Source organism: Varroa destructor, unplaced genomic scaffold, assembly GCF_002443255.2.
Source record: "Varroa destructor unplaced genomic scaffold, Vdes_3.0 BEIS01000004.1, whole genome shotgun sequence".
NCBI lineage: Eukaryota > Metazoa > Arthropoda > Arachnida > Mesostigmata > Varroidae > Varroa > Varroa destructor.
Window position 1 is genome coordinate 43826357 of NW_019211457.1, and position 18767 is coordinate 43845123.

At 44.8% G+C, this 18767-nt stretch overlaps 2 protein-coding genes and 1 long non-coding RNA gene across 19 annotated transcripts in view; 1 reads left to right on the plus strand and 2 right to left on the minus strand.

Moving 5' to 3' along the window:
• LOC111249816 (uncharacterized) overlaps window positions 1-6125 on the minus strand; it is a 74538-nt gene extending 68413 nt beyond the window's left edge. For 11 of the 14 annotated variants that reach the window (XR_015327241.1, XR_015327242.1, XR_015327237.1 and 8 more), the window contains exons 1-2: window positions 2770-2899; window positions 2491-2517 (exon numbers count right to left, since the gene is read on the minus strand). Coding sequence is in view for 2 of the 14 variants with exons in the window: in XM_086988270.1 (XP_086844396.1) it covers window positions 2491-2517; window positions 2940-2946 (34 nt within the window). In the remaining 12 variants the exon portion in view is untranslated. Of the gene's footprint in view, window positions 1-2490; window positions 2518-2769; window positions 2900-2939 lie in introns of those variants that run through there. The other 3 variants (XR_015327249.1, XM_086988270.1, XM_086988269.1) reach the window with 3 other exon arrangements.
• The window catches only part of LOC147756250 (uncharacterized), a 12636-nt gene extending 5198 nt beyond the window's left edge, over window positions 1-7438 (plus strand). The window contains exons 2-3 of the long non-coding RNA XR_015327250.1: window positions 2796-3001; window positions 7162-7438. This is a non-coding gene — a long non-coding RNA (uncharacterized LOC147756250). The remainder of the gene's footprint in view (window positions 1-2795; window positions 3002-7161) is intronic.
• LOC111249810 (pikachurin-like) overlaps window positions 1-18767 on the minus strand; it is a 226426-nt gene that overhangs the window by 146860 nt on the left and 60799 nt on the right. The window lies entirely within an intron of this gene.

An 18767-nucleotide genomic window follows, 5' to 3' on the forward strand; every position in this document is an offset into this window, starting at 1 on the left:
TATATATATTGCCTCTTACATGTATCGAAATTGGATCGGTTATGCTGATAAACGACCTGCTTTGTGTTGTTTACTGTATATTTTAATGGTTTTGTCGATGTTTGAAGTACTGACAATTGTATTTCCACTGGAGCCTCCCTAACGTCATCCGTCTCAGGCTTTTTTCAACACTGTCGTCCGTAAAGTGCATATGTGCGCCATTAGATTTCTATGCATAAACTTAAGCTGTACCCGAACATCCGTTCTAGGTATTTTGTCGTCCGTTTGCCAGCCGTTCCCTTAATGGTTCTTTCATGAAACGCCATTGTCCATTGCACCGTTAACGGACAACGCGAATAGACCACCCTCGATATCAAGTCCAACACCGAAACAAAAATCCTTACAGCAATAAAACGTCTGCATAGCTGCTCACAGTAATTCTATGCTGCAAGTCCAGTCTTGACCTTCTGGCTCTTGGGCCTTACTAACCTCTGCCCTATATTTTATGGGGTATAGCATTAACTAGCTTCTTGATATCTTTTGCGCGTCTAAAACCGGTTTAGACACATATGCGTGCTCAGCTAATACCACCAGACCGAGATTATCTCTCACAACCTAAACGCATAACTGAGAAAGTAGCTTGCACACCAGATGACTATACGTTCACATATGGTACATCGACGACGGGACACGGAGAACCGACAGCGTCGACAGCAAATTCAGCTTGGTCAGCCATTTTCTGATCGCATTGCTCAGGTAACACGAAGCTGATACCGCTAGCAATGGCCGGCGGTGTATTTCTGACTCGCTTGACAAAGGGCTTAGCATGCCTCCGCCAGCCAAGTTATTGTTGTCGTTGCTAGCTTTAGTGTTTGTTGATGTTAAGAGTGATGTTGATGCTGGCCTTTTCTACCATTCGAGTCTAGCGCCCGAGACGATTTTTTTAGCAGCGATGGCTCTTAAAGATCTGCAATTCAAAACGTCATGCTACATACTCCATGACGCTTAGTGGTGCACGTCAAGCATACCGTTAAACTCGATCACAAATTACTCAATCGTTTCAATATGATCCATATAGTCTTGCTTGGTTCTGACTTTTTATGTTCTCATCTAGCGTCAGCAAAACACTCAACACGATTTATTGGTCCATGCAAGTAACCTATTGTTTGTTGCTGTCTCGTCATCGTCGGCTGTTATCGCCCATTAGGGGGGCATTATGCTCTCCCTGCCTCGTTTTTAACTTGATAACCCCGACACTTAAGGGTCACATAGCGGCTCACCAAAAAACGTTCGTGAATGCACAACGCAAAAAAAAATGTTCTTTTACCGCGCAAGATTGCGACGCCTTTTTGCGTGTCAATCAGTCAGTGTTGAATGCCGCAGTCTATACGTCGCACTCTGCCAAAAGTCCCGATGATCCCAAAATATGTATAATACTTTGCTGTACAGGCGCCTACTCTGCTTCACATAAGACACTTTCTTTGAAATGCTCGGCAGCTTCCTAAGCCCGGAATACGGAGATAATCATGAGAGCGGCCTGGTATGAAAAGATATATCACATGCAGTTACTAACGGCGGCCTTCCTTACTGATGAAGCAGGCGTCAGAATACAAGACGACAAAAAAGGACGACAAAAGATAAAGAGGAAATTCGTAACGACGGAAGTACGGAAGGTTCTGGTAGCGACAATGAAGGAAACGAGACGTTAACGGAGTAAGAAAAAGCGGCGCAAGGCCTTGGTGAAAGTGGATCGGGCTTGCCAGGTTCGGCTGCGGAAATTAGCATAAAACAGCAAAACGCTGCGCTTGCTTCTCACATCCCAGACACGACTGGCGCCGAGAACATGGTTTTACGGCCTTTTCACAACCTCTTCGGCGTCATGAAAGGGACTTCAGACGGTGAGAGACGTGGGATATCGAGTGGCGGTATTCACCTCCTTCTTCTTGTGGCGGTGAGTCTAGTGCCTGGATGAGAAAGCTTGGAGGCCTTTCGAGCAGGCGCCACTCGGCCTGTGTTAGATAATAACCGCCGCTGCTTGCTGTCACCATGAAGTCATTTCGTTTCTACACCTACATGACACTATGTGCCATTCACTTTTCGTTGACCGGCTTCATGAAGTCGGAATGAAGGGTTGAGACTGGTAGCCAGTCGGGTCGTTGACAGGAGAGCTAAAGTTTATCCTATGCCACAACCCGGTTCCATGGAAAGTAAAGCATGCGAAAATGCCCACATAATAGGAACAATATCGTGTACTTAGACGGTCATTAGACTGCAGTCAACGACAGCCTCTGCAAGTCACAACTAATGTAAAACTGCTATGTGAGTTAGCACCTTATGAGGCAACGATTGCGATTGTAAATATGGTAACGCATAATGTACATTACGCGATCGCAGCTACTGCATCCGGACAACCAAGTCATTGACTTAAAAAAAACCAGGGGTCGCTATATTACAAAACTTCTGTGAATAAAGGTACAGTAACGTACATCAACATTATTTGGGTATACATACGCAACACGTAGTATCTGTTGATAATACCTGGAAATCACGAAATTAGTGAAAAGTTATTGTCTAAGTTGGATGTACTAAAGTTAGACTACCTGCGCTCAACAGTGCAAGTCCGTATATTTCTCTAGCACAATAACGTTATGATATTACTGGTATGATTTGAGCTTGATAGAGGTTTTTTTCACTCTATTGTTTGCCTTCCTCTAATTGTACTCTCTTTTTGTTATTTTCTTTTGATTGCAATGTATGTTAAAACTCAAATAATTTCTTGTTTGACATTACATTTGTTCCTTCGTTGTCCTCGTTAGGTCGTCCTCAGTCACCTCGCTCTCCTCAAACGCCTAAAGCCATTCTGAGTTTACCGGCCACAACGTCACTCTACTAATAGTAAAAAGCTAAGAAGATAGTGACATATATGTACGACGCGCCTGCACGCCATAACTCCGACTTACCACACATTTCTCCCGCCAGCAGACAAGTCACTAGGAGAAAGCGAGCAGCCGAACAAACTAAGGTAGCTGCCCAACGTCTAAAAATTGTTATAGCCCACGAGCCGTTTTTAGCTTTCTCTTACTCCCTTCTCGCCTCGATTCGCCCTCGTTATTACTTGATGGTACGCCTCCCTTGGTGGTTGGGCGCGACACTAGCGACAGAGGCAATGGCCCCTGGAACAGTGGACGGTCTCAGTAAGCTTGCCCACGGTACTGACACCGTGGAGACAATGGTCTGGAAGGCAGTCTGACACAACGGTTTAGTTTATGCAGACTAGGCTTTATTCGTTGTGATGTCATCTCACGCAGGCGAGCCTAGCTTAACTTTGAAGCCTGCTAACATTTCTAGCAACTCGAGCTCTTCCAAGCCCAGCAAAGTTGCAAGTCTGGCTCGCACGCCAGCGGTCTACAAAATGGAAATAGATGGAATAAGTACATTTGATGAAACTTTTCGAGAATTAAGCAATTGCTGGCAAGGCTCGCTCCATGCATTGTCCGTTGCGTGTTAACTGTGTTGACTCGCTGGTTAGTGGCGTAGCCAGTCACTCATCGATTGTGATCGCCACCGTCGCTAGTACAACAATGACCGTAAAATAAAGCAGACAACGCTACGAAGAGAGCTAGCGGAACCCTTAGGAGTTATTGGAGCAGACTACGAGCGATATAGACGTGCATAACGGCCAGACCTTTCCGCTACAGGTTAGGGCGGTGATGGTCGCCCACGAAGGGATCGAATTAGTGAAACGTAAAGCCGACTGTTCTTTACCATTGAACAACAGCAATAGTAGTCGCGGCGTCAAGAGGAGACAGCTCAACAGCAGTTAATTCTGGTTCGACGAAGAGTTAATCTCGATTGAACACAGCAGCGAACATTCTCAGAGTGTCTCATTTGCCACTGGGCCGCTGCTGCTGCTGTTTTAATTTCAGAGCGACCTCTGCCGGCATTTCCGTCCAAGTATCTTCTATATCTTTCCATTTATCCAGGGCTATTTTCTGCCCTGAATAAATCAATGTAAAAACGTTTCCTAAACTCTGTCAGACCAAGAAAGTGCTGACACGTTCGATCATATATATATATGATGTCACTTTTGATGGGGTTCTGAACGGACCATACTCTGCGCTAAGACGACAGATATTGCAAGCTTCAATATATAAAGCTCATAGCAGTGACGTTTCCTTTGTAGGAGATCAGTTTATTATCTTTCCGAGGTGATTAACATAACATTATCATTCTGCAATCGGGCAAGTAAATGCATTGTCAATCATTCATGTTCGATTTCGGCTAAAGTGTTATCTGTAACTGCTTATCAAAGTTCACCTCTCTCCCCCCGATCACGTAACACGTGAAATTAATGCTATTATACTATACAATATTAAACAGAAATCAAGATGCAGGAAAAAAAACTTGCGCTTAAGCAGCTGGTTTTTCACGCAGGCGTTCTTAGCACTCTCACACTAAGTATGTCGTGTTCTTGGTCACCAAACTTTAAAAAGATAAATTTGAATTGTATATTGTAAGACTCACTGGTCAACGCTGTTCTGAGACTAAAGCCATTCTCACGCTTGACCACTTTTCTCTTCATGAGTCGCTTTCGAAGCGGGCCTGAGCAGGCCCTGTAGGTCTCGTTGTTGCTGACATCACCGGTCATAACGGCCACCTCAGAGAGCAGCAAGCACAGCGTTGGTGAAAGTGTTTCCGTGCGTGAATTCTTTATGGACTTCTTTTCTATCTCTTAAAGCTTGGCTTGAAGCAAGAATATGCCGGCAGTAACGACCCCATTCTGTCCACCTTTACACGCCATATTCAGTTTTATCCCTTTGATTGTATTCCTTTGATTTCTCACGAAACTAATCCGGCACTAATGGAAAATTTGCGCGTCGACTCGTAGTTTCCTTAAAAGTCAATAAGTAGGTTGCCGCAATAGCAACAGCATTGTTTGGCGCCTCGTAGAGCGTTTGTAGTGCTCGATCCAGGTCGGCAATGGTCTGTGACATACCGGCTATTCTCTGTACTACGCCGGCCTTTCGCGACCGCGTGGAGCCCACAGGCAGAGAGGAAAACAAACGCAGAAAGAAGGATACCCATCATTGGCTAACGATAGGCTTCTTGCAGTTTGACCATGGATTCTATGCAGCGGGAGAGGAGATGTACGCAGCGGAGAAGATGTCATGAAGAGCGGTTCTCATAATGAAATTGGCGTGGTGGGGGCTGGGGGCTGCGGACAAGACAAATGTGTGGGTCCGGAAGGCGCTACAGGCCGAACCCGGCGAGCGAATGCGGGGCCTTAGTGGAAGACTGCCAGGAACAAGGAGTTGCTTTACAGCCCAGTAAGTCGCATTTGTGAGGCGCCAGGCTGCGCGAACAAACGCGCGAACAATTGGCACAAGCCAGCTCTACCGGGTCCAATTGCGACGGTCAAATCGCTGGTGCCACTAGATTGTCCACCCATTCCCCTGACGCGAGATGCCCGTCCAATCTTGCTACATTATTGGAGGGACATTAACCAGATCTGATGTCGCAGAAAATTGTCGCCTCGATAATTCGTAACATCCGCCGCTCTTTAGCAATAATCCTAGGTTCACTCAGTTCTCCCCTCTTAGCAATAACTTCTCTGCTTCTATATCGTACATGTAATCGACAACGATGGTATCCTAGCATCGTGCCCACCCTATGGTGTGATTCTTGATTGTATCATCAACAGTTCAAACGATGCACCTGAACGACCCCCCTAAAATGAAAACGAGGATCAGTGACAAACGAAGCATGTTTTGCGCACTTTACAACCCATTGTACTACCAAGGAAAAAAGTGCAAAGCAACAGGAAGCTGGTTAAACGTGTTTCATCCTACAGAATGGTTACGTTCGCTTGAGCTAAGGTGATACTAAACACAGACGCCGTCTATAATAGTAATACTGCTGCCTCAAAATGACAATCAAAGTGACCTCTGTGTTTCCAAAATGATATAGTCTGGCTACGCTAATCAAATAAAAATAAGGGCGCCTTCTATGAAAATACATTTTATCTCTGTAAACCTAGGTCGGTTAGTTAAAAATGTGCTAATGCTTGCCAGGATCCGTGTCGAACGACCGACAACAAATACAAGTAACTTATGAATATGGAGATTTTGAATTACCTGTAAATGAAACAAAAACAGCATGTTACTTCAAGCTATATATATGTATATATATATTTAGAAAAGGATATCTAATTATATATAAGCTTCAAAATTAATGTCATTTCTGTACTCGGCATGTTTAAGCTTTATGGTTTATATCGTTGTTTTTCGACCGAGACTGTGGTTAGGCTAGAGAGCAGAATATATCGCGTGTTTTTTTCAATCTGGCTTACCTCTGTGTGTCTGGTCGCACGTGCGATCTCTGTGAGAGCGTGGTCGCTGCCCCGGCGTTGGGTCACCCTTCTTCCCGCTTTTACTATTCAAGCAAAGATAGAAATATCTGACAGCCCCAATTACAGAAATGTTTACAGTTTAGCTCTATGTTAACTGCACATGCTTTAGTTGCGCAAGTTTGAGTATTCTTTTAGAATTTCCGCCCTTGTCAAAACGCATATATGCCCGTTTTTTTCCTGATCTTTAAAACGATTTTCGACCCCAATCGTGGGACAACATTTCAGCTCCGCTTTGTTTTTTTTTTTTCGGAATTTCTTTAGTCATATTAGATTGTGTGTGTTTTTTTTTTAAATATTCTTTGAGCTGTAGAAAACATAAAAGCCAAAGGTGACTAGATCTAGTGACGGCGCAGGTTTGCGCTGGACTAGATCTTGTGACGGCAGCACAAGTATCGCGACACAAACGGCAATTTGTAAACCAACGTACTATCTAGATAAAAAAACACATGACCCTTTTTCTTTAAAAAAAGGATCCGATGTGACAGGTGTGAGACTTTTAACTGTTCTGCGAGCTGGCTGAGGTTGACATGGCGCTAGAGGGTTTTTTCTCTCTTACAGGATCCTACGCGCTTAACGTTGTAGGTCCCTCCCAACGAGGGTCGTCTTCAATTACTCCCTTGTCTATCTCGAAAGCCTCAAAACAACTCGTACACTCGCGAGGTTAGCTCATACTTCGGCCTTGAAGAGGCTTCCGCACTACTTGTGGATACTTGATTTAGCTGTTAACACAGAAAGTTGTGCACACTCTTCCGTACTTTGTTTTCATTTTTCAGAAACACTATACATGGCTGAAAGTGACTCGCTTGATCAGACGCTTGCAGAAGATAACACATACAAACTCCAATGCTACAAAATTTGGCCTGGAACTAAAGGTAAACCCTACAACGATAGAAAACGGGAATTTAACTGATTCATTTTTGTTAATGATTGAAATGTTCGTTTTTCTGCTCAGGAGCTGATTCGGCAAATCATGTATGCCATCCAAGCGATACGCTTGTAGCCAATACTAAAGTGCTAATACAATAAAGCAAATGCTACCGCTGTACATATATTCTGGTAACAAGTGACCTGCTAGATCAGATTTATTCGACGACATTGATTGCTATGCCTGCTACTTTTGGGTGACCTGCACTATTATCTCTAGTAAATAGGTATTCGTAGATACATATATATGTGCATACATGCGTACGTATCGCCCTGAATGTGGAGCTATAATATAAAATGCCAAGGAAATCGAGTGCAAATAAAAGACTAAACAAAACAAAGAAATTACGATGAGGCCTACATACATTGTACCAGTCCTGTAATTCATAGCAAAGCCTGCGTTGGCCAGCCTCGAGCATACAGACACCAGTAGTATATAGTCCAAATTGGTTTCCTATAAAGTTGCTTGTGTAGAGCTTATTGACCAGAGAAACCCCTATATTCGTACGCTTTAGGTTGCCCCGGAAGCTGGGAGGTAACGCCCCTTAGCCGTTCGCTATCCAGCTCTCATTGCCTTCCCTATCCTTTAGACTATCTCTGCATCTCTGTTCATTAAGATGATTGCTCAGAGCACGCAAATAATCTACTTTGCGCACAGGTTCAATTATACCCTCTTCTTCCCCCTATCTCGTAGCTCTGCGCCCCCAAGCACGTTCGCATTCTCCCGGAACGCTACGCCATTCTGCTCTGCAATGGTTTTACCTTTTCGTGCCTTACTTTCGCCCCAATTTTCTGCCCTTAAACTAACGCGGATAAATAGGCTACATTCTGGTAGCCGAGGCAATGGCAACATCAGGGGCAACAACAATAGCAGTGATGGCAACGGTCGTCTTTGTAGCCACCGTCCGTCCACCAAACTGGAACTCCACGGAAATTACGGCTGCTTTTTGCAGACACACTTAAAATAACGGTAACTACTAACCCTACATCTACTACCACATATCTGTTATGTAGAATTATGTAGATTAGATCCGCATTACAGAAGCCAGCTCCAAGCAACGTCACGCTGCTGTTTATCACATGTACCACCAGTTAGCCAACCAGTTCACGTCTACTTGTGTTCATTAATGCTGGCCTAATAGGTCTCGAAAAGCTAAATCGTGTAGTCACCTGCCGACCCTGAAACAGGAAGAATTCGATTCAAAACACCGTTGTCATGCGGCAATGCATCATGGCTGTAGAATAAGATGGTAGGGGCAACTTTGGATAATTCGTAGAGAAGTTTACAACTTGCGAGCAATCTATTCAGTAATAGATTTCCTTTGTGTATATATGTAAATTTATCATATGGCGATGATCGGCCAAGCAAAAAACGGTGAAGAAAAGGCTATTCATTGTCCGCCTGCCTGCGTTCGTCTCTTTCGAGAATCTCTGCGAGAGAGGTAAGCAAACATGTCGCTATTTTTTTTTCGAAATGTTACACTTGACAAATCGTTGCTAACGGCTAAACGATTATTGCATATATTATTATAGGATAAAAAGGTGGAATTACAGTAAAACGGCACGACCATCACTACTACCACGGCCATTTTTACTGACGCTGCTGCTATTGAAGTGGCTGCTGCACACGTTTAAACCTGTGTAGGGCCCTAGACCCGTAACACCGTACGCTTCCGTGCAGTACAGTTTCGATGACATTTTCAACGCTGACTTCCGCTTTGACGCCACAAATTTGCTAACCGAAGAACATTGGATTTCTTAGTAGGAAGGAACGGACGGAAAGGTGCATTTGTACACAGCCTATGTTGTCCAATATGGTCCCAGTGGGATTAATTGACTTACTTGCTTTCAGCAGACAGCAAAGTTGTCACCGATAGAAAGTAGAGAGAGATTAAAATGGCAACTGCTTATCTTAAAGACCGTCAAGGTTTTTGATATTTCTCCGAGCAATACTTACATTTTATGTTGGGTTGGGTCGTGGGTCTCTTCCCATTTCTACCTAACCGATCACTTCACTTTACGGCTTCGCGTGGAATTCGTCGTTCGCGAAAGGGGAAGTGAAGTACATATTACGATGGCATCTTTTTTTTTATTTAAAACTTCGGTTTAGGGCTTCATTTAATTCCACGCTTGCGTCTTGTTCTCAGCGGAACAGATTAACAGAGAAGATCGCGAATTCTCGAGTAGTATTCTACATTAAACACACAGGGGAAGATGAAGGAAAGAGAAAACCTTCTTAAGAAAAACCGCAGTCAAAAGCGCCGAGACTTATCATGTAACCTTACATGATGATAATCATTCTTCACTTGCATTCATAGACTTTGTTATCAAACAATCATTCAGTCGCCTCCAAATCCGATACGATTTCATTGATCTCTAACTAGTGACTATGATCGCACAGCAACGCCATCCGGTTACCCGAGAATGGCGTCTCCACAATGACCACACTGAAGGCAGAGCAAGCCATACCGTCAAAAGAGTCAGGAGCAGCAAGATAGTAGCGGGTCTGCCAGAAGAGGCTATGCTGTTGTAGGTGTCAGGGAACGACCGCTTGTCAGTGTCAATCGACGATAAAATGAGAAATTACGTCGGCCTTATGGCCCCGTAGAGAGCCGTTAGACAGACTAATAGCTAGAGGAAGACCGGGAAAGCATAGGATGACTAAGAATAGAATCAACAGCAGACGTATGACGCCTGCGTCTCGGCTACAGGGACATGGTAGTCCAACTCTTTCGATTCTCCAGTGGAACCCCATGTAATCCTCGTCGGGACTTAAAAGCATCTTTCGCAGCGTCTTGCTAGGGAAACTGGCTTCTGACTCATACTGTTGTCCAGGGCAGGCAGCGAAAAGCAAGACCGAAGGGCTGGACGACCTAGCATTTTTTCTAAGCGTTTTGCCTTCCATCGTTTCTTCTCGTCTGCATGGCTGCATTTCTGTTGCGTGCCATTCTCTGCCTTATTCTCATATTCCAGTGAGTATTAAGGCAAACTATCCTGTTACGTCGAGCAGCAGTAATAGTCAACGGTTCTCCTCGTTTTTTACGTCGTTCCCGTCATGTCAAAGAAGTGTCATGTTGGGAAGGGAAAACAAAGAGAGAGTGTGAGTCGGGGGCTCTGGTAAGTTTTATGAGAACACACACACACACAAGCACACATATACTCCCTGCTGGATTACTTCTTCAAGTATATATTCGAATGCTAACATTTTGTTTCACTTCCGACAGCTGTGCATACCGCAAAACTGAATAGCACAAATCAAGAAGTAGACGGAATTTTTTAAAGCGTTTATCCGCTAGCTCAAAACCGAAAGCTAGGGCAACCGGTGATATACTGGGCGATGGCAAATGATAGGTGCTGCACCGACTGTAGAGAAAATCTACATGTACCGTCAACGAAGCAGCTAGCTAACTAGCAAACTAGAAACATCAACGAGGGTATATCTCTTTCACGAAAATGACTTCAGACACGAACTGAGACCCCTTCTAGCAATAACACGCCACCGCGAATCTCAAAAAGTAAACTGTGTTGCTTTTTTCAATGGGAAAGAGGGAGGGTGGAGCCTGCTTTGGACTGTGTGTTTTGGGCCATTTCAGGTTAGTTCGTTAGTGGTTCTTTTCGTGATAGCCTTTATTGTGCCTGCTTCGATACCTGATATGAAAGAACACGAGAAAAAGCCGACTTCTATGCAGTAGTAATGTTTAGGAAAACAGGAGTGCAGCGGTCAGTGGGAAGGCAGCTTATTTCTCGATGTATTTTATCTTCCAAAGCAACAACCACTGCTAGTGATTTTTGTCCAAAATGAACGAGTAGGAAAATGAGTTGCGACGGACATTAGAAAAAAGTAGTATTTAAACTTGAATACATAGACATCGGTGTTTCCATATGGTTATCACACGGACCCGAGTAAAGCTGGCAGTGCTGCTGGTGCTGTTCCGGCTGCCTCTACACAGAAAATTTTGCCATGATTGACAGCCGAAGGACCGATAAAGCCTATGCACCTTACCGCTGCCTGTTCAGCCGATGAATCCTAACTTTTTTCGTCTCTTCGACATATTACATTTAGACACGACAGCAGGCTAGCGTCAGATGCAACGGCGACTTCGCCACTTGTGTACCGTTGAGTTATGATGGTACACGCGCACACATCTGCTTACTACGCAGCAAGCAGAAACGAAAGGGCGGACGCTTTGGGTGGATTGCCGTCAAGAGAACGGAAAAAAAAGAAGAACTCAGACGAAAAACTACGTTTTTCTTTTTTCAAATGCGGCAAAGTAATGCACCATTGTTGAGCCGTAGGCCTGACCCACTTACCTCGCATATTTTCATCAACTCATCCAAGTGTAGGCCTGAAAAGAAGGGAGAACATTTCGAGAACCCGTCGCTTTTTGGTGAGTAGCAGGAAGCTAATACACCTGTTTCTCCCGAACCGTGTGTTATCCAGGATAGGAAAAAATAACGTTGAAAAATAGGTGTAGGCGAGAGCTACGAAAAATGTACCAAATACATACGTGTACTATTTGAAGATAGCGGTAACGGAGTAACACGAATAATATGGTCGTTATAGTTGAAAAATATTAGTGCTAAATGTGAATTTTTAGTCAAACCAACGGATCTATGCTTTTATCATAACAAATCAGAAAGTTAAAGTTGGAAGCTGGTACAACTGCTATGTAACCTCAAGAGAAAAGAGCCCAACAAAGTGGGTCTAATTTAAAAAATGGGTAATTCAAGACTAGGCATTACCTTTATTTCTTGAAATAATTCCTGGACTCAGTCAGAACATGCAAATGCCCGTCCAGTTCATTCTTCAGGACATATTTATCGGATGCAGAAGTCGCCTTATTATTATTAACAGGAGGCGAAAAATAGACGTTCCCTTTGATTACAGCGGCTTTAAATAGCTAGAAATATGACGGAAAGGAGGACACCATAACCATTCGATGATAATCATAAACGACCTTGATAATATAATAATCGCAATACAATCCTAAGCTTTTTAGAAAAACGTTCAAGGTTTTTGGAGCTGGTTTCTCTAACTGCAGTATTCTAGTTTGAATTATGTTTATGTTATGGCTTAGGAAAGCAGCATGGTGAAGTAGCGTCATCATATGTCATACACATTGAGTACTGGCCAGAGAGTCATCTACGCTGATACCATTCTTATTTTAAGCATTTTACATAATGTAGCAATTTTATCCTGAACAGGTCATCTTCTACAATCGATCATTTTTTTTCTACATTTCGAATTTGCTAACGCACGTGAAAAACGAGTAAATAAGTGACCGTACATACAAAACCAGAATTCAGTCATACTTCAATGTATTGTCCGTGTAAAAAGCTTTTTTTTCTGTGCCGCAAACCCGAATTCGACAGTTGAAGCTGGCAAGGTACACGCCGCTGTTCGCTGCACCTATTAATAACTACTTGACGGGAGAATCGTATTGCTTAACTACCAGCTTTAACCCTTCCGATACGAAAGGTCCGGACGGAATTAGTTTTCCTCTCGTCTTTTGCCTGTTGGATACTGCCTTATCGTTTTGCCATTCTCTTTACACATACATGTAGATGTCAACCGAGAGCCGGTTGAAGCGGACTCTAATTACCACTGATCACATTCAGAAGACACATTCAACCGCCGCCCCACGTGAAACCTCTTGTCATAGCTTAATCGTTCCATAATTCCCTTCGAATGTATTTTAGAACAGAACAGGATAGACAATCGCCATATTCTACGAGGCATCGGCCGGAATAGATTCGAATGGTAACGGCCGTCAAGACCCTAGAGGCGTGTGAAATCCGAGAGTAAAATATTTGCTTAGTCGATGAGATTCTAACGCTCCCGTCTCCTGATCCTCTCCATCACATGTCCTTCCGCTCATTCCACCCGACTTTGGTGAGCGCCTAGGGGTACCTTCGACGCGGCCACATTGGTGCATGAGCCCCGGCTGCTCACATCTGGGCGTTATCGCTGCGTCGGCCGGGGGGAGACACTGGCTACACAGGGGAAAATATTCAAAATGATATAACGCTCTATCCAATATTCACGGGTTATACAGTCTTTGTGAAGCTTATTGTAGTAGAAGGGCAATTCGGATACGGATGTGTGTGCAAGATCGAAGTGCAACTAAGAAGTCCATCGAGCAAAACGAGTGGTCCGTAAAAAAGGAAAGCCCTATCCACTATACTACTTAGTGCATTACACGCAAGCTAATTGTTAACCCGGTTCGGTTCTGTTAATAAATAAATAGATAAATTCTGTTAACATCTATCGTAGCTCATATCAGCAAAAACATTTTTGCTTATGTTTTTAATAACCGAAGCCAAATTGGATATTTTTTAGTAATTGATTTAAGAAAGCTACAACGTTTTTATGGAGCCATCGCCGTATAAAATCTACTCAAATATTCCTAATAGTGTTCAGTTGAGAGGGATGTGAGTTCGAGGTAATCCAAACTGTAAGTCATAGCGAGAAAGTTGTGGGATAACAGCTATGTAAACAGGTAGGACTATTGAGGTTCGGGAATCTCTCTGCAACCGGTTGCAACAACAAGGACAAACTTCCGAACACGTATCTATGTTTGTTACGCAAATTTAGCCCAATCAACATTTAGGTAATCTAGCAGTGAAATAACGAAACTGATAGAAAGAAGGTTGAGTTTCAGCAAGCGATTAAGTCGCCGTTGACGCCATCGAACCTCGCTTACTTGAGTCAGTGGTCGGGTGAAAACCGTGGCCCTCGTGTAGCCTTATGATGATATATCATACATTGACTAAGGGCAGAATCTCTTAAATCGAAACCTCTTTTAAGGGAGAAAGGTTGAGGTATCTGATCCAGCGGTGCAGTTTCATTATATCTCCTGGTCTGCCACTGCATAGACGGATGGCGTGATCGCTATCAGTGGCTAACGTAGTGTGCAGAGTAATGTTGCTTCTCTATATGTGTACTCCTTGCCACCGACACCGTATGACGTAAATACGACGTTCTGAAAATCAGAGCGTTCAGATTGTTCAATTTCATTTTGCCGTGACTGGTGCTGGCTAAACGACGAGAAACAAAAATGCTTTCGCTATAGGTGCACGTCTACGCATGACGTGATAGTGTCTGTGTAACCGTGCTGTTAGGTCATAAATTCTACTTGTGCCTTCTTCCATCTCTTGAAGCCACGCGAATCTTGATATCCCATCCCTCTGCCTTTACCTCACTGCACATCAGCTACTACTAGTGATGTTGCCTTTACTGCTGCTGTTTCTAGCACACCTTGCTTTTGCTGAAGGAACGGCGGCAACATCGAAGTCGCCGTCGCCTTTTGCTGTTCATGCAATGGTAGTTCAAACTTCACTAGCCTTGTCTTCTACACTCGCTTTGCTGTTTGCTTGTGTAACGACGACGGGGAATTGCTTCTCGTTGGGTCCCGTGCGTCGCTTTTCTCGCTCCCTCGTCGTGTACTAGTGGCTTTACTAAAGCCTGATAGTTAGGGTGCATTCGTGGCAAGACCTCCTTAGCTTCATTCTTCCTCGCCCTGATTGTTCAATGATGGCTGCTCAAAACGCGGTCGGTCCTCCCTTTCCTCTTTTTCAGTGCGTTTTTTCTTTCACTCCTTCATACTGCTTCATTTCGTTTCTTCAGTTCGTCGTATGCACCCAGCATAGCTCTTTCTTTTCACAGGTTTCTCCATCGGAGGGCCTTCAGAGGATTGTACATCTCTGAACGTGCGCAGAGATACCCACACCCAGACAAAGCGATTCCCACCTAGCAGTTTCCTAAAGGAGGAATTCAGTGTAAGACAGTCCTCAGTATAAAGGTAACGCTGCAAAGGCTGTTTTATCATTTCCCTTTCTCCCTTCACCTCTTCTGCTCTATGCGGCTGCGTCCCAGACACGTATGGCCTCTAATGCGATTCCGATGTCCCCATCTCCCGCCTATTTCACCCTAGTCTCCTTTGGCTCTGTCGACTAGGCTGACCACTAGGATGAGGATTCGAAGCCCTTTTTGGCTTAGAGTTGTGTTTGAGGCTCCTGGCAGCCGAAGTAGTCTACAAGCAGGTCGATTTTATAAAACCCGAGAAACGTAACGGAAGCTGCGAAGCCGGGCACCTTTAAATGTTGAACCCAACGGTCCTGGTTGCCTTCCACGACCCCCCTCGGCTCGGATACTTTTTTTTCACAAAACAACGGAGCAGTCCGGCTGCACCTACAGGCAATCTACCGATGATGTAGATTCTGTCACTTTTCCCTCTCTGTGCTTGTAGACTCCGTTGAACAGCAGATGCAGTTCCTGTGGGTTACAGTGATGACCAGCTCTTGCACCGGAAACGGAAGTGGTTATGTAGATGGCAAAGACTACGATGAAGAAACTTTGGGTTATGCAACGATAGCGGCAGCATACGTCACAGTGTACTGAATGTGCAGGACGCTAGTCGTTCTGGTAAGTGCCAACTATCATGGCAATACAACGACCGCTTTCCAGGCTAGTATTTCAGCTAGGTATGGAAACGTGATGATTGCTGAGTCCGCAACCGAGTGCTGACCGCCCGATTCGCTTCATCTGCGCGGTATTTTTACTGTACAGCCGACAGTCGACGACTCACACTCGAATGCAGATCTCTTACGAATGATATCATAGGTGCGCGCTCAGATGAGGGTATCGGGCGCACATTCCTTCTGCCTGCTTAGTCGGTCCGCGCATTGCAACCGCCATATAGCGGCGCCAACGGCGACGGTGCAGCGAAATCCACTCACATTGTAGCAAGTATATAGATAGAGGATGGCGAGCGTCCCCGTTCTTGCCTCCAATATAGATAAGTGTGGCGAGCAAAGAGGGCCAGCAGGTGAACGTCACCAGCAAGTGGTACCGAATTGAAGTCAGGGATACAAAAATGGCATAGCTGATAGCGAAGGAACGCAATGGGGTGTTACGCGATAGTCTAGGGGGGACGAGGGAAAGAGGTACAGACGGGGAAAATAGGATTCCCATTTCAGGGTAGACGTTTGTCTGCTAGCAATGTGGCCGGCGTTCTTTTTTTATATGAACGACGACATCGGTTAGGGAAAAGCAAGAGCTATAGAAAGACAGCATTTCATACTAAGAGTAAGGCTATCGCAAGGACCACGGCTAGGAGCGTTGCGACGACCGTAAGCAGCTGGAATGAGTAGAAGCCGGGAACTGGTTCACCCTTACAATCTTCCTGAGAGAGAGATAGCTGGTGATTGCATCGAGGTCGATCCAGTCGAACCGTTAAGGAAGTCTAAGTATTCTCAACATGGTGTATTCTCACTGGAAGATAGAAAGACGAGAGGCGACCAAGAACCATTTGGATCACGCACGCCACGTAGTAACGTGTGGAACAATGATGAAAAACTAAGTAAGGCGCTACTCTAACCACGCTTCTTACCGCTTCAGGATTCCCCTCCAGTTGGCTTCTCATTAGGCCTAGATAGTATAAGGAATATGCTGGTTTGCTTTTAGAATTTTCTCTATTTTTTGTTTCGTTACTGACAAAAAAACGTTCGGCAAGCACGTCCTATCGTGATAGTGATGATAATGACTATATATTTATATATATATATATATACAAATATATAGTCATTATCATTAAACATCATATATAGTGGCACGATTAGAGACGCAAAGCCCCAACATCCGCCCAGACTCACCACATTGCGCAAATCTTGCAACTGAAGAGTTAGGATACTACTGCAAGTGCAAACATCAAGTGTACAGTATCAGAAATAAAGTTTTGCGGATTACGCGGCTGACTGCATCAAGTCTCCGTACGCTTAGTGCAGTATATAATAATAATATATCGTGGGTTGTGCGCCTGAGAACAACTGTTGTTTCCGAATCCAGCCTGTATGCGTCTCTTACATGAAAAAGGTGAAGATGACATAAACGGAGAAAAGAAAAGACAAAAACAACAGCGTCGTATTGTCATAGTGTACTTTTTCCGAGCGCAAAATATGATGCAGGTACAAACGCGAAACTCATAGGCTTTATTCAAAGTTTATATGAAGAAGCCAGGCAAATAGGGAAACACACCCTGCGTCCACCCACACCTCTTTCCGTATCTGGCTGCCATAAATACGGGAGGGACAATAGAAACAGAGGGAAAGAGAAGAAAAGAGTGTGGCGCGTGCTTACAAGACTGCTTTGCCGCTCCTGCCACAGATGTCTGCGTTTTTTGTTTTTGGAGAAAAAGTCCCAGCACCATCACTACGCAGCGTTTTCCCGCATCGGATTCGAGCTGCTGGCCCTCCGTTGGAGTACAGAGATAGACTTCTACCTGCTGCTGCTCTTATTGTCGAGAGTAAACTATAGCTGTACCAACAGAGGCACATACTTATATATTTTGCATGTGTATCTAATTTGTCCTGCCTCTGCTGTCGATTATTGAGTCGAAGCGTCATCGCTGGGTCTTTGTACGAAGCGTTTGTTGTCGACGCTGCCGTATGTGTTTCGTTGCACTGTGGCGGTAGCTAGTATTGCGTACAATAATTCAGAGCTCCACTGCCAAGGAAATCGGAGCGGTAGCAACAGAGTTTATTTTGGGCAAAACCGGCTAAGGGCCTATGGGCTGTTGACCGGGTTGGTGGGGTGGCCGCACGACGCGGGGCGCTATGCAATCGGAGGACGCTCACCACTGGGCCGCCGCTACCGCTACGGCTGTGATGATGGCACTGGTAATACCAGTGAAGTTTCATACGGAGTGATGCAACCCATGCCAGCCAGCCGACTACCCGTCTGTCCTGCTTGGACAGCGCACGGCCTATCCAGCTACACTAAAACAGGAGTCAACGAAGGAAACAAAATGGAATGGTTTGAAAACCTATAGCCACACACCAGCTTTTGATGTGAACGGAACGAGCTCGCAAGGCAGAGCGCTGCAGGGTAAAGTAAAAGAGACTTGAGTCGTGGGTTGAGAATTCACTGTGGAAGCCCCTGATCGGTCTGTCTAGGGCTCAAAAGAAAACAGACTAACAGTGAAGTGCTACCAAGCCAAACGTTGACGCGAAAACAGAAGGAAGCAAAAAAGAACGAACGAATTACCAGCGTGTGCAGGCAGCGACAAAAGGTGCCTCCCGCCCTCGCAACGTGCAATGGGCAGCGCCGCCGGAGGCGAAAAGGGAGGTGGAGGTGAAAGGACGGCTACTTCAACCGAAGCATTCATGGCAGCAGTAGTAGTAGAAAAGAACGCAAGCCGTTACTAGCAACTCATTCATTAGCAGAGTCAACCAAGCAACCCCAGACCGCCCTGCACATAAACAAATACGAACCCATACACATATATATACAGGCGCTCACCAAACTCGCCTCTTTACTCGTTGGGTCCTCTGACGATTCCGCCGACTTGACTGCCAAGTTCAAACTCCACTGCCTGACTCGGCGTGCTCAGCAGCGGCACTGCTACACTCGAACGACATCTATTGTCCGCACCATTGTAGGCGACTGAGGGCCGTT